This window comes from Athene noctua, chromosome 21 (assembly GCF_965140245.1).
Source record: "Athene noctua chromosome 21, bAthNoc1.hap1.1, whole genome shotgun sequence".
NCBI lineage: Eukaryota > Metazoa > Chordata > Aves > Strigiformes > Strigidae > Athene > Athene noctua.
Genome location: NC_134057.1, coordinates 2,220,664 through 2,233,200, shown reverse-complemented (window position 1 = coordinate 2,233,200; position 12,537 = coordinate 2,220,664). Strand labels below are relative to the sequence as shown.

The window sequence follows — 12,537 nt, the reverse complement described above, 5'->3', positions numbered from 1 at the left end:
GAAGGTGATCATTGCTGGTTTACTTATATTGAAAGCAAAGCGGGGGCTTAAGTACATAATAATCGAGGTAGCAACTCATCATCTGGGCACCTATATCTGCTTCGGCCTTTTACATCTGAAGATCAGGGTCTGGAATTTCATGTTAAGTCCAAGCGCCAGGTAGTGGTTTGGTTTCTATTGCCATTTATCCATGCATCCATTTTTGAGGAGAGTATCATGACAGAAAACCAAGACTCATCTTGAAACTTCTCCTTTCTCCTAAAAGCTCAAGGTCAAAGCTGTTTGTGGCTTTAGCAGAGGGTCTGAATGAACACCACACAGCTCTTTGTTACGTTCAGTTATCTCCAGTTTCAGCTTCCTGAGGTTTGCAACATATTCCTGAGCTGAACATCAGAGGCCAGGAGGGAGATCATACTAACATGGCCACACGGATCAAGAGCTCAGTCTGCTGAAACTTTGGGACAGCTTTACAAGGGGGCAGGTATTCTGGGGCACTGTGGAGCTCTTTTAACAAGATGCTTTAACCCTGTTGTCTGGAGAGACGTTGGAGCAGGCCTGTGCAAACAGGTTTGCTTTCTCCCATCGCTGTGGGTGGAATAACCATGGGAAAAGATCAGTGGATGGGTGAGTTAATTGCAGTAACTGAAATGGCTGGTATTTTGATACTGATATGGCTCCTGCAGTTAGATGTGATTTACAGGGTATGCCTGCTTTTATTTGCCATTGCTGTAATTAAACTAGTTAGGCATAATAATCACAGTGGCAAGCACTTGCCAGCAATTACCGTTTAGCAACGGTTTAAGCTAATATCATTTTTCTTTTTTTTTTTTTTTTTTTTTCAAATGGGAGATAGAAAAGGTGAGCTGAGGGAAGTTAGTTAGGAAGTACTAAATTGTAGGTGGTTACCAGCGTAGATACTGAGGAGGTTCAAAAGTTATAATCTGGGTAGAAATTCACTGTGCCTTTATTTTGGAGAGTATATGGGTTACACCAAGCAAGAGGTAAACAATATTTTAGGTTTTTAAAAATGTGTCTAATTTTGCAATAGTTTAAAAAGAAAAATAGTCTGAAATGTCAGAACAGGATTGGTGTTCAGACCTAGAGGCGCTCACATTACAGGATAGGGTTAACAGCTGTGTTTATGTCCAGATCCTCCCCCCCAGGGTGATCCCTACCCCCCCAAGATCCACCATGGCCTCTTCCGGCAAATGTCCAGGCCAAGAGATGGATGTATTTAGGTGACCGTGGCTCTCTTGGCAGCCCTGCCCCTGCCTTTTCCCAGAGGAAAGTGGGAGTGTGTGCAGGGCAGTTTCTGCTCAGGCTTTGCCCTAGGTCATCAGTGTCCTGCTGACAGTCCCTTAAACTGTAGGCAGATCTCCAGTTGTGTCTCCTTTTGGCATTTAATGTTATTCTCAACTACCTCTCTGTCCTTGTACAATGTTATTGGCCGTAAGGATGGCTTATTGTTGATGAGTGTAAAAGACCACAAGCTTTATGGCCCTACGCAAAAACTACAGCTTTCAAATTAAACAGAAACCCAACACAATTAGTTCCTCTTTAACAGTACTTAATGATTTGCTGTAGTCATTAATTTTTAATGTAGTAGTTTCTGCAATCGTTTTTAGATAAATTCATTGCGAATGTACTGCTGAACGTGTGTATGTTTAACTTCAGTTGCTTAAATCCTTCTGTACTCTGTGGCTTGAATAAAATTTCACCCCTTCCATCAAAGCATAGTTCTTCCCCTTTTGAAAAATATTTTGTAAAGCACCCCACTCTTTGCACTGATTATGCCGTACAGCCTCATGAATAGTACTGGGAGTAAGAAAAGAATCTAACTGCCATGGGTCAAACAGAAAAAAATGCAGGGAGTGAGGAAAACAAGTACAGAGTACATAATCTTACACAGAAATTGAATTTGGAGACATGTATGTCAATAAAATATTGGATAAACACTTCTCTCATCATCAGAAGAGTTACATATGTAACTAAAGCAAATAGTATAGATTGCTTCTCCCAGCACTACATCGTGCAGCAATTTTGCTAGCAGGAGCAACCGCTCTCTTAAATATATTCATTTGAATATAAAATCCTTTCAGAATAGGGTAATGTGTTGTCTTGCTCTAGACTTTTAGAAAGATTCCTATAAATAGATAGGAAGGAAGCTTGAACTCAGAAGAATGCCACAAATCATTATCAAAAAGTCACTTAATTAGAATTAATTTGGTTGATGATATGCCGTATGAGTTATTCTGTATGAATGTGATTGTTCTAAGACATGTCCTCTGACAGCTGATAAGTACTAATGTCTCTAAGAAAAATATAAGAGGAATGTCTTTATTCAAATGTCACTTTTTAACTGAAGCTCTAGCCCTTGCATCCCCAAGACCATGTTTATATTGATAATAGCTCGGCAGGAAACATGGAGCTGTATTAGTGACCATTTCTCTTGCAATGAGAGCTGAGGCTGATTACTGCATCTCCAATCTCCAGGCAGTTTCCCCCAGCTGTCTTTTTAAGCCTACTCATTTCCCCCAGAGATATACAATGCACAGATGAGATTTTTTTTGAGATTTGCTGCAAGACCGAGGGTAGTCAGCAGCCGTGGTGGTGGGACAGCCGGAGCACGTCTTGGTTGGTGGTTATTTGGGTTTCCCTTGCACTCTGTGCCGGCAGCGGTGGGACAGCTGGAACAGCAGTCTGGATAATTGCATTAATTACAGTTCTGGTGGTGCTCAGAAAAAGGTTTCAGGACACTCCTGATGGGGATTGGTGTTATAATAACCTTTTATGTTCTCTTCCCTTTTCTGCGATTCTCTTTTTTCCCCAGAATTTTCAACTTATGTAAGAGCCCATTCCACGATTAAAGGCCTTTTCGTGTTTTTTGTAATGAGTATGTTAATTAAAAACAGATGTAATACATATAACTGCTAATTTATGAATTTTGTGATTTGAGATTTACTTTGCATTTAATTATACTAGAATTAGTTATTTTGCTTTGCCACTGGTATTTTCATATAACTCCTGGTTTTCCCCTCAGAATTAGAACCAGGCTTCCTTTAGCCACATACGCAATATTTTCAATCTGCTCTATAAAAACAAAACCAAAATCAACATAATCTTTAGGGAAATTACTAGCGGGAATTGCCTTTTCACTATAATGGTGTGTTATTAGCCTTTTCTTTTTCAACATTTTCTTTTACAGTATTAATCTCTCCAGTTTTGTTTATTGAAGTGCATTTAAATGAGGAAATATCAGAGGTCTTAATGCCAGTAAACAAAGTGAGAGGGTTTTTTTCTGAATTACTCCTCAGTTTATAAAGGTATTTTTTGCTGAAAATGTTTGCAGAAAAGGAAGCTCGCCAAAATAAGTGCCAGTGAATCAAAGTCTCTGGAAGTGGCTTGATAGAAATGGCTCTAATATGAAGCCAGCAGAGAGGTTTGATGATGATAATAGGAGTCAGTGGAGTCTGAAATGCAGTTACATCCTGAAGGAAATTTGATTTTTACAATATAGTTGCTCAGATTTTCATTCAGACCTTTTCTGTATTTTGTGCCCCTTTCTGACAGGGTTCCTAATGTAACTTCATCCTTTATTACTGTCTTAATACACAGAACAGCAAAATAAACTAAAACCATTTTATGCTACAGGTTTTTACCCTAATGACACACAGGGGGACAGGAATTACTCTTTACTTAACCGTAAGCCTTGAAAGCAATCTATCTTAGTGCTTGTATACCGATCTAAAGCGATTGTTAAAATAAGTGTTTAAAATTCCAGGATATGGAAACGTGTTACATAGAGAATACTGGGGTTACTTTTTTGCCCAGACAGATTTATTCATGTTAAATCTCTGGTTATTTTCTATTCGTGCTTGTGAGCTCTAGATTTCTTTTGGTATTTCCTTTTTCCTTGGGATGACAAGTAAATCTTCAGAGTGGCAAGCTCTGTAAGAGTGAGATTCAACCTTAGTCACCTTGAGACAGCTTTCTGCTGTGAAAGACAAAGTGTCTTCCCTTCTCTAATTTTTCTTTTGCATGTACACAAGAAACTACTGTGTAAAAATTAACTGCTTGGCCAGTCATCTTTTATTATTTAAAATATGATTTATGAATCACAGAGTAATTCCTAGGGAGAAAACATACTTGGTAGAAGTACAAATCTACTTTGAAGCCTCTTTGCGGTGACAAGAGCTCACCCTCAAACATGCACATCTGCTGTAATGTCTGACCTCTGACAGGATCCTGCCTGCCCTGCTAAGAATAATATTACAGTAATTCTAAGCACACAGGTAATTTCTTCCAAAGAATGCTTCTCTAGATAACATGTTGGCTTGCTAAACTTTTTACTATAAAAAGCAGTGCTATTATTTTCCTTTGGTGCAGTGTGCAGAAAAACTACTACCCTTTGTGATTTTTTTCAAATGTAATATTAGATTATTTCAATGATTATGTTATTTTCTAACAGTTTTAAGACTGTTAGTCCTGCACAGGCCTTTCAGAGTAGAGTACTCCTACAGGGGCTGGAAGTGGAGGGAGTATGCCTGGAGTGTTTGCAGTGCAGGATCATTCCCATCCCAGGGGGCATCAGCTGCGTGGTCTGCACTCCCTCCCAGCACATGCACATAAACCTGCCATACTGAGCACTAAATGCTATTGGCAAAGCAGGAAAATTCTATAAAACCGGTGTCTCTAATCTTTTTTACAAATTATAAGTTTGGGAACACCTCTTATTCAACATTTTTTCCCCATGAAACAGCCTATCAAAAGTGATCCATGTTTCCACACCTTTGGTTTTCTGACAGCATTGGAGGACAAAGTGAACAATTCCCATTCACTTTTTTTTTTTTTTTTTTTTCCTAAATACCTGTATTTCTCAGAGGTTTCTGTGGACCTGGGGTTTACTCAGTGGGCCGGGCAATGATCAGCAATATGCTTAGCAGAGTCCTTTCTTTTCCTTTTTGTTGTAGTACCTCTGTAAGTATGCCTAGCAAATGATGCATTGAAAGCATAAATTAAATAATCTTTGGCTCCACGCAGCCCTCATAAGAGGTGATTATTTTACATTTCTCCAGTCTGCACATTTCCACAAGGAATATCGCAGTATGAGGCGCAACTGCGTGGCCACACAATCACGGTGTTACAGCAGGGTGCTTATCCCCTCACCCGGAGAGACCTGTAAAAGCAATGCCATGTGGCCATAACACTGATATTGTCACCACAATTGCTAGTGGCTTGTCTGGGATGAGCATTAAAATGTTCATTAACCGTAACTCCTGAAGCTATTGCATAATCATCATACGAATCATACGAATACAAATTTTATCATCAGCGTGAGCTAAATTCAAACTAGCTGCTTAGAGTTAAATGCAATTGTTAATTTTAAATGTTTTCAGGGTCACCCTTAATCAGGAGCCTGAGGATGCTAACAGGCCATGTAAAATGAATGGGACTGGGATGTTGGTTTTGTTTTTTTTTCTTATTCCTAGCAGATGGCAGGTTCAACTGTTTCCAATCAGTTGCTGGGACATAAAATAGACCACTTCTGCCAGTAGGAATGTACAGATTGTTGAATATTTTCAGTTCTGAAGCCACATCTGCCATTGTACTGTTTTTAGAGGCAGTTTTACTTTGTGATTTACGGACACTTAAGCCAGTAAGTTTGTTGTAGCTGTTGCAGTTTTCCTCCTTTTTTTTTTTTCTGTATTTCTTCACAACAGTTCTCGTTTACAGTACTATCTGTCTCTAGCACTTTTGAACTCTTGGTCATCAGTGTGTTTTTGCCACCGACTGCCTCAGAAGTTTGTAGCTTTGCATGTCCTAGCATCCGCTCCTCAAATTTAACCTCTTTTACAGATCTCTTTCCACTAAATTCTCAGCTATGAGGTATTTGGGCAGCCTTTGGGGACAGCTACTCTGAGAGGTGCTCCCATGCAGCCCAGGTCTTGCGTTAATTGGTTACACCAGTTACGTCATAAAAAACATATATCCTGGAAGAAATTGTAACTGGTGACAGAGGCACCACTAAAGGGATGCCTATCACTCCTAGGTTTTGGCTTATCTATTTTCATCTCTTGTCTTCCAGACATACTCAGCTCATACTCTATTCAGCTGTAGAGAGTCCTGTGTATTTCTGTACTTGAGCTAATGCTTTTTTTCCCTCTCAGTCCTCCTAAAGGAAAAAAAAAAAAACAAAACAACAAACTGAACAGAAAGTACCCTTCTGTTTCCTCTCTGTTTTAAGGCAACTGATGTGTTAAAAGCAATATGTGTTGGCAGAAAAGTGGCAGTACCCTTCATGCCATTGCTGCTGCAGCACTGAGCTGAATTAGACGTCGCTTATCTGAGAGCAAGCCCGGCACTGACAGCGTCCATCTCTTCGCTACCTCTGCAGTGCCAGGAATTTCAATGTTTCTAATAACTTGCTGCAAGTTGTGCTGGCAGTCCTTGGATAGGAGATGGAGTCACCAAGAATGCTTGGCTTATTGGTCTTCTTGCTCCAAGAGAGACAGCTGCCACTAAAATTTTATAAAAAAATAACTGTTAGTGACTTTGCACTAAGTACCCTCATGCTGGGGCCAAGAGCAGCATATTTCAGCTTGATACCTGGCTGGTGTAATGTGCTTTTGTGGTGGGGTTAGGGAGCACTCCAACAGTTGTGCCTCCTCCTCCTCCATGGGAGAGGAGATGGGTAAGGGCTGGAAGCAGAGCATGGTGATGCCAGCGAAACTCCGTTTGTGTGGGCACACTTATGCTCAGGCACAGGAGGGTTGAATTTGGCCTGGTAATTCCTAAAATCATACATATTTAACAGTACTCAATCACAGCAGAATTTAGGAGACATCTGTATTTCTTGAACATAACGGAAGGAAGATATACTGCTGTAATATTAAGATTAAGTATAGCTCTATCTCTTCTTTGACACTCATAATGCAACTCTTGAGATGTCGTATATCTCTTCCTAATGAAGTGTCAAAAATATTTACCTTTAGGACAAATTACAAGAATAGCAAACATCCTCACTCTGTATTAAAGAAGTTGGTACATTAATGTCATCAGCTCACAAGCTCTCTCTGGTGGTTCTGCAAAGCTGAACGTTGCACTGAGTGTTGTTAGGTTTGATCGAAGTGTAAATAGTGGTGGAAGGCAGGGAGAAATGGAAACAACAAAGGTAAAATATTTGAAATCTGATGGTTCTTCCAAGTTCCTCAGGCTGTTTTGCACCTGGTTTTGTGTGTAGATTGTTTCTGGGATGGAAATAGCCTGAACTATAACGATGCTGAGGCCATTGATTTCTCTGGAGTGCCACTGAGTTCCCAGAACCTCTGAAAATTAACTCATAGCCTGTCTACCAGCTTTGGGCATCTGAACTGCTGGATTTTAGAGGGTGCACACTTAAAATTTAAAAATGCCTCTTTCATTGGAGTTTCATACATTAAACAGCCACAAGACTTACCATTCCGTTCCGTCTAAGCAGCTACACTGGTGTCGTGATGTTTGTTCAGAAAGGCTGTTGTTTATATTTAATGTCTGTGCCTGCAACATCGATACCCTAATTTGGATCCAAATTTTGTTTGTCCTTAGTTGCACTCATACACAAGTGTGAAATACTAAAGGTGAAATTGATTTCTGTTGTTATTGAAACAAACTAATATTAAAGGTCATATCTTTCTATGGAGATAGTATTTGCTAATATTAAAAAAATGATAGGCTTATGGCCCAGGTGAACCAATCTAATAAATCCATTTTAGCAAAGAAATTGCCTTTTTATTGAAAGGGCATAATGGTCATCTCGCAGGACTCCTCCAGAGAGCCTTTAGGATTCAGCTGGGCGGTCGCTGTAAATCCTGTCTCACTACGGTGAAGACCCCAAAGGAGCCGGATCAGATATTGTGCTTCTACCTGCTGCTGTGTGCCTCATGCCAAAACACAGGCAGTGTGAGGTTACAGGAATTCTTTTTTTTTTTTTTTCCCCAGCTCCATTACCAACATGCAAAGCTGAGGGTGGATAAGTCAGTGTTTTTGCCAGACTGGTCTTTTCTGTATTGTTCATGGCTTTGTACAAGCTGTTCTTGCCTGGTCTTAGATTCACGCACAGAGTGATTTGTTCGGTATGAGGTAAGGAAGTGATTATTTCAAGAAGTTAGCTGCTCTGCATCACCATATGAAATAATTTCCAAAAAGGTTTCTTTCTTGTCTCTCGTGTAGTGCATAGGTGGTCTTCTAGATGGATTGTACCAAATATTTTTTACTTATCCAGGTATCCCCTGCTACCACAGGCAGAGGCTTCCTGATCTCATCTTTGAGTATGTGGAGGATCTAAATCTCTCTTACATGTTGACAAAATTTATCTAAAAAGCACCAAGAGCAGTCACTTTGCTTATGTAACCTACAGTTTGCAAGTCTTCGCGGATGCTTTATTTCTGTTATCATTCTGGTTTTAGATGTTTCTTTTGTAACAGAAATTTTAGTAGTAATAGTCTAGTAATACTAATCACGTGGAATTTTTTAGTTGTAATTTTAAGATTTCATTTGCATTTCATTAAGAACGGGTACTTGAAGTCAAATATTTGATTTTTATACGTGTATGGGGAGCCCATGCCCAAGCAGGGGCTGAGGGATCTCTGGGAGGAGAGACTGGGGCTGCCCTGGGCTGGGCACAGTCCCTTTCAACAAGCCTTATGGCCAGGCACAGCTGAGGTGGTGTTTTAATTTCTTGTCTTTGTTCCACACTATCCAAATATATTTTTTTATGGTAGTAAGTTAAATTAATTTTCTTCAAGTTGCATCTGTTTTGTGCATGACAGTGATTGGTAAGTGATCTCCCTGTCCTTATCTCAGTCCATGAACTTTTTCATCTTGATTTCTCCCCCATCCTGCTGAGGAGGGAGAGACATTTAGCTCTCAAACAGTAGTACTTGCTATCAACCTGATTTTTAGGTACAGCCGCTTCCTCACTTCCTTGTGCCATATAGCATGCTTTCATATTTATTTGTTCCTTCAGCAATTTCCTTGTCAAAAGAAAAGCCAAAAATGACCCTAGTTCTGAAAATCCACCTGTCAAGCTCCTGTTTGCTGGCTCCATGAAGTTTTGGGGTTGTATTCCCCCATGCCAGTTGGATAGCAGGAGTGCTCTGGAAAAGCTCACCAATATCTTTACCTTTTTACTGACAGAATGGGGTAAATTTCAGAAAGCGTTTAAGCTTTCCCATCTTTCCTAAATATGATAATAAAGGGGTTTGAGATCACCCAGGAGGTAGTAATCTTGATTTTAAAAGCCTGAAAAAAAGCTGTAGAACTAGAGAACAAAAACACTTTAACTTTTTTTTTTTTTTTTTTTTTTGTAGCAAAGCCAGATAAAGCTTTGTCAATTTAGAGGAAAACAAAACATTTACAAAGGATGCAAGGACCGTTTTAAACAGTTCTGTCTCTGTTGTCTCTGTGATGAGTGGCAGGCAGTGTGATTGTGGGAGCTCATCTTTTGGGCAGCTCTGAGGCACAGAGGTGTGCTGCATGAAATATGTTTGCTACCAAGGTAAACCAGCCCAGATCTTATCACTTAAGAGCTGTTTATTTCTATCTATTCCATCTGGTCTGGAAGCAGTCAGAGTAGCATGGAAAGCACGTGCAGCTTTGAGTACCCGGGTCATTTGTCCAGTATGGGTATCTCTTGATGGTGCACAATGCAATCACTGTGCTACATAGATTTGCTCATTACATCTCCTCAGTGGTATTCCCTGAAAATGATCGGAAAATAATGACAAAATAGGCGTTAGTAGAAGTTTCCACCTTATAGATCTTGTTCATTGATGGCGAGAAAGCAGTTAATGATGATTAATGGCCATCTGTTGAAGGCTTAATGACCTTGCACAGATAATGCTTTTTTAGATGGCAGTGGTATACCGTGGTAAACAACTCTTCATGCTCCCAGGAACCCTGACTAGCTTGTGATTATTGTTTTTGGTTTTAAGTCATGGTGAAGTATGGATTTTACACAACGATCTGCACCTTTTTGAAGTTAAGGGTGTTTTTTCTCCAGCATTGGCTAAAGTCACAGGCTTAAGAAGTCGTGCCAATATTTTGATTAAAGCCTGCTAATAAATGCTGACATCCCAGATGCTGAGGCCGTGTCCAAGCCTAATGAGTAGGCAAAGGTACAGGCAGTAGCTACCATCTCCCTGACCCCTTCCTAGATGGAGCACATGAAAGCATTATAAGGGTCCTCAAAAACACTCCCATCTGAATATGGGTTCTGCATTTTAAACTGGAGCATGATTTTGCAAAGGATTAGGTCTAGAGAGTCCAGAACGGGGCTGTGCAGGGTTGTCAGGCACAAGGTAGGTGAAATAACACAGCTCCTGGGGCTGCCTGACTGATGCCAGGGCTGCTTCTGAATTTTGCAGCAGTTCAGCAACACGAAAATGCCCCAGGCAGCTTTGTGTCCTACACCGGCACTGTTACAGGAATGCCACTCAATTTTTTTTTTTTAATAAAAAAGGTTTAAATTACTCCAGAAATCTATGTACCCAATCAGTGAGGGTGCAGAATATCTCTAAGAGGAGGGAGAACATTCTTGTTGTGCGTGTTTGTGAATGCATTGCTGTGGTTTTTTCTTTGGTATTTAATTGTCAATTATATTCAATTGGCAGTGGAGGAATCTCAGAATCAAACTGCTCTTACCTGTTCAGTTAGTTGCAGACTTGAAAAGTCCATTTATATTATCTTTTTTTTTTTTTTCTTTTTTCTTTTTTTTTTTTTTTGAGCAGTTTAGTGCCAACACAGGAGAAAGAAGTTGCTAGAAAAGCAAAACTGTATGCAACAAAGTTAAATGAACCATTTAAAGTAATAGCCATATCTGCTCCCTGGTATCTGGTGTTTTAAATGTCAGAGTGGAAGAAATTTGCTGGACCAATGTGCAACTTTAAATAAAGACCAGGGTTAATGATTCTTTGCATGCGTATTTACTTTATTTGCCTCTGCTTGTTTTCTTTTTCCTGTTAGGCTGATGATAAAGACACTGGGAATTACAGTGCCATGCAATACAGACTCATCATTCCTCCAATCAAGGATGGTAAAGAAGGTTTTGTGATTGAAGCTTACACAGGGCTAATAAAAACTGCTATGCTGTTCAAAAATATGAGAAGATCCTATTTCAAGTTTCAGGTCATTGCAACTGATGATTATGGAAAAGGACTGAGCAGCAAAGCAGAAGTACTTGTAAGTATGATCCAGGCATTATCTTTATGGAATAATTCCTGAGGAAATTCAAACACTACATAAAGTTTCATTCCAGTCAGACCTATAGGAAGGCCATAAACTGTATGTACTTAATCTTTTTAATTCATTGAAATAAGGTGCTTTGCTTTTTTTTTTTTAAACCAAAAGCTTCTATGGCCACCTGAAACGTGTTCATGTTTCGTGCAGAGATACCAATCTCAGTTACCACACTAAACATGGTGTTCAGTATTTTATTTATTCAACAAGCCCTTTTCTAATGGTTTAATTTAGATTCTAATTGTGTGCATTAAACATGGGCCTAAGTTATGTTCTGGGTGTTCTGGAACCAGATGGCAGCAAAGAGAGTGCTGGGTTTGTGCATGACAAGTATAAAGCAGATCCCATCTGCGTGGTCGGACACAACCATTTACAGATCATCACCTGTGACAGCAAGGTGCAGCCAGCTCCCACATCTTAGCATGGTGTTAAACCCCAGTTAATAAGCCAAGCTGAAAGCTTGCTAACTTGTTGCTGTACTCTGTGTTGACACGAGTAGGTCAGTTAGATCTGGTGTTTCTTTTAGTGCAGGCAAATATCTGAGCAAACAGTCTCTAAAAGCTAGAAGTCAGTTGACTTACCAGGAAAAGCCAAGGTTGTCATGTCTTAGTTGCTCATGTCTGGAAGGGAGACAGAGACACAAGGAATAATTTTGGGCTGAGACTGTACTTGAAGTTTTCAGGGAAGCAATGTTTCAAAACTGGCGGCACCAGCTTTACGCCTTGAGCTCATGGTTTTGTGCTGAGTAAAGGACATTGACTTAGTCCAGTCACAGAAACTATCAAAGCTAAATTTCTTTAAAGCCTATATAACTTGATGGATTGGATTAATATTAGCATAATGTTGTAGGGATGAAGTGCATTATCTAGTTCATGGGAACACTGTCAAATGATACAGATGATAGCCATAATACTTGGTATATTGAGTTATGCAGGAATACAGCAAATAAACATAATGTATGATGTCCTCATGCTTGACCTCCCAAAATGATAGGGCATTCTCATGCAATTTATGCAGTAATAGTGTATTAAAATGTAGCCAGAAGGTATCGACATTAAAATTAGAAAGTGAAGTACGTCTCATTAATTTATAGAGGTATCGTTAGGTTGTCCAAGTGAGTGATGAGCAGTACACTCGGTGGTTTTGAGCAAGGCATGAAAGCTTGGAGTAGCTGTAGATACAATTACATGCTGACACCATCCCACCATGACAGTTTGGGTTTGCACGGAGCAAACGCATCCATACGTGCAGACGCTTTCTGAC

At 39.8% G+C, this 12,537-nt stretch overlaps 1 protein-coding gene across 1 annotated transcript in view; it reads left to right on the top strand.

Moving 5' to 3' along the window:
• PCDH15 (protocadherin related 15) overlaps positions 1-12,537 on the top strand; it is a 448,489-nt gene that overhangs the window by 385,071 nt on the left and 50,881 nt on the right. The window contains exon 27 of the mRNA XM_074924175.1: positions 11,002-11,217. Within this exon, the coding sequence (XP_074780276.1) occupies positions 11,002-11,217 (216 nt within the window). The remainder of the gene's footprint in view (positions 1-11,001; positions 11,218-12,537) is intronic.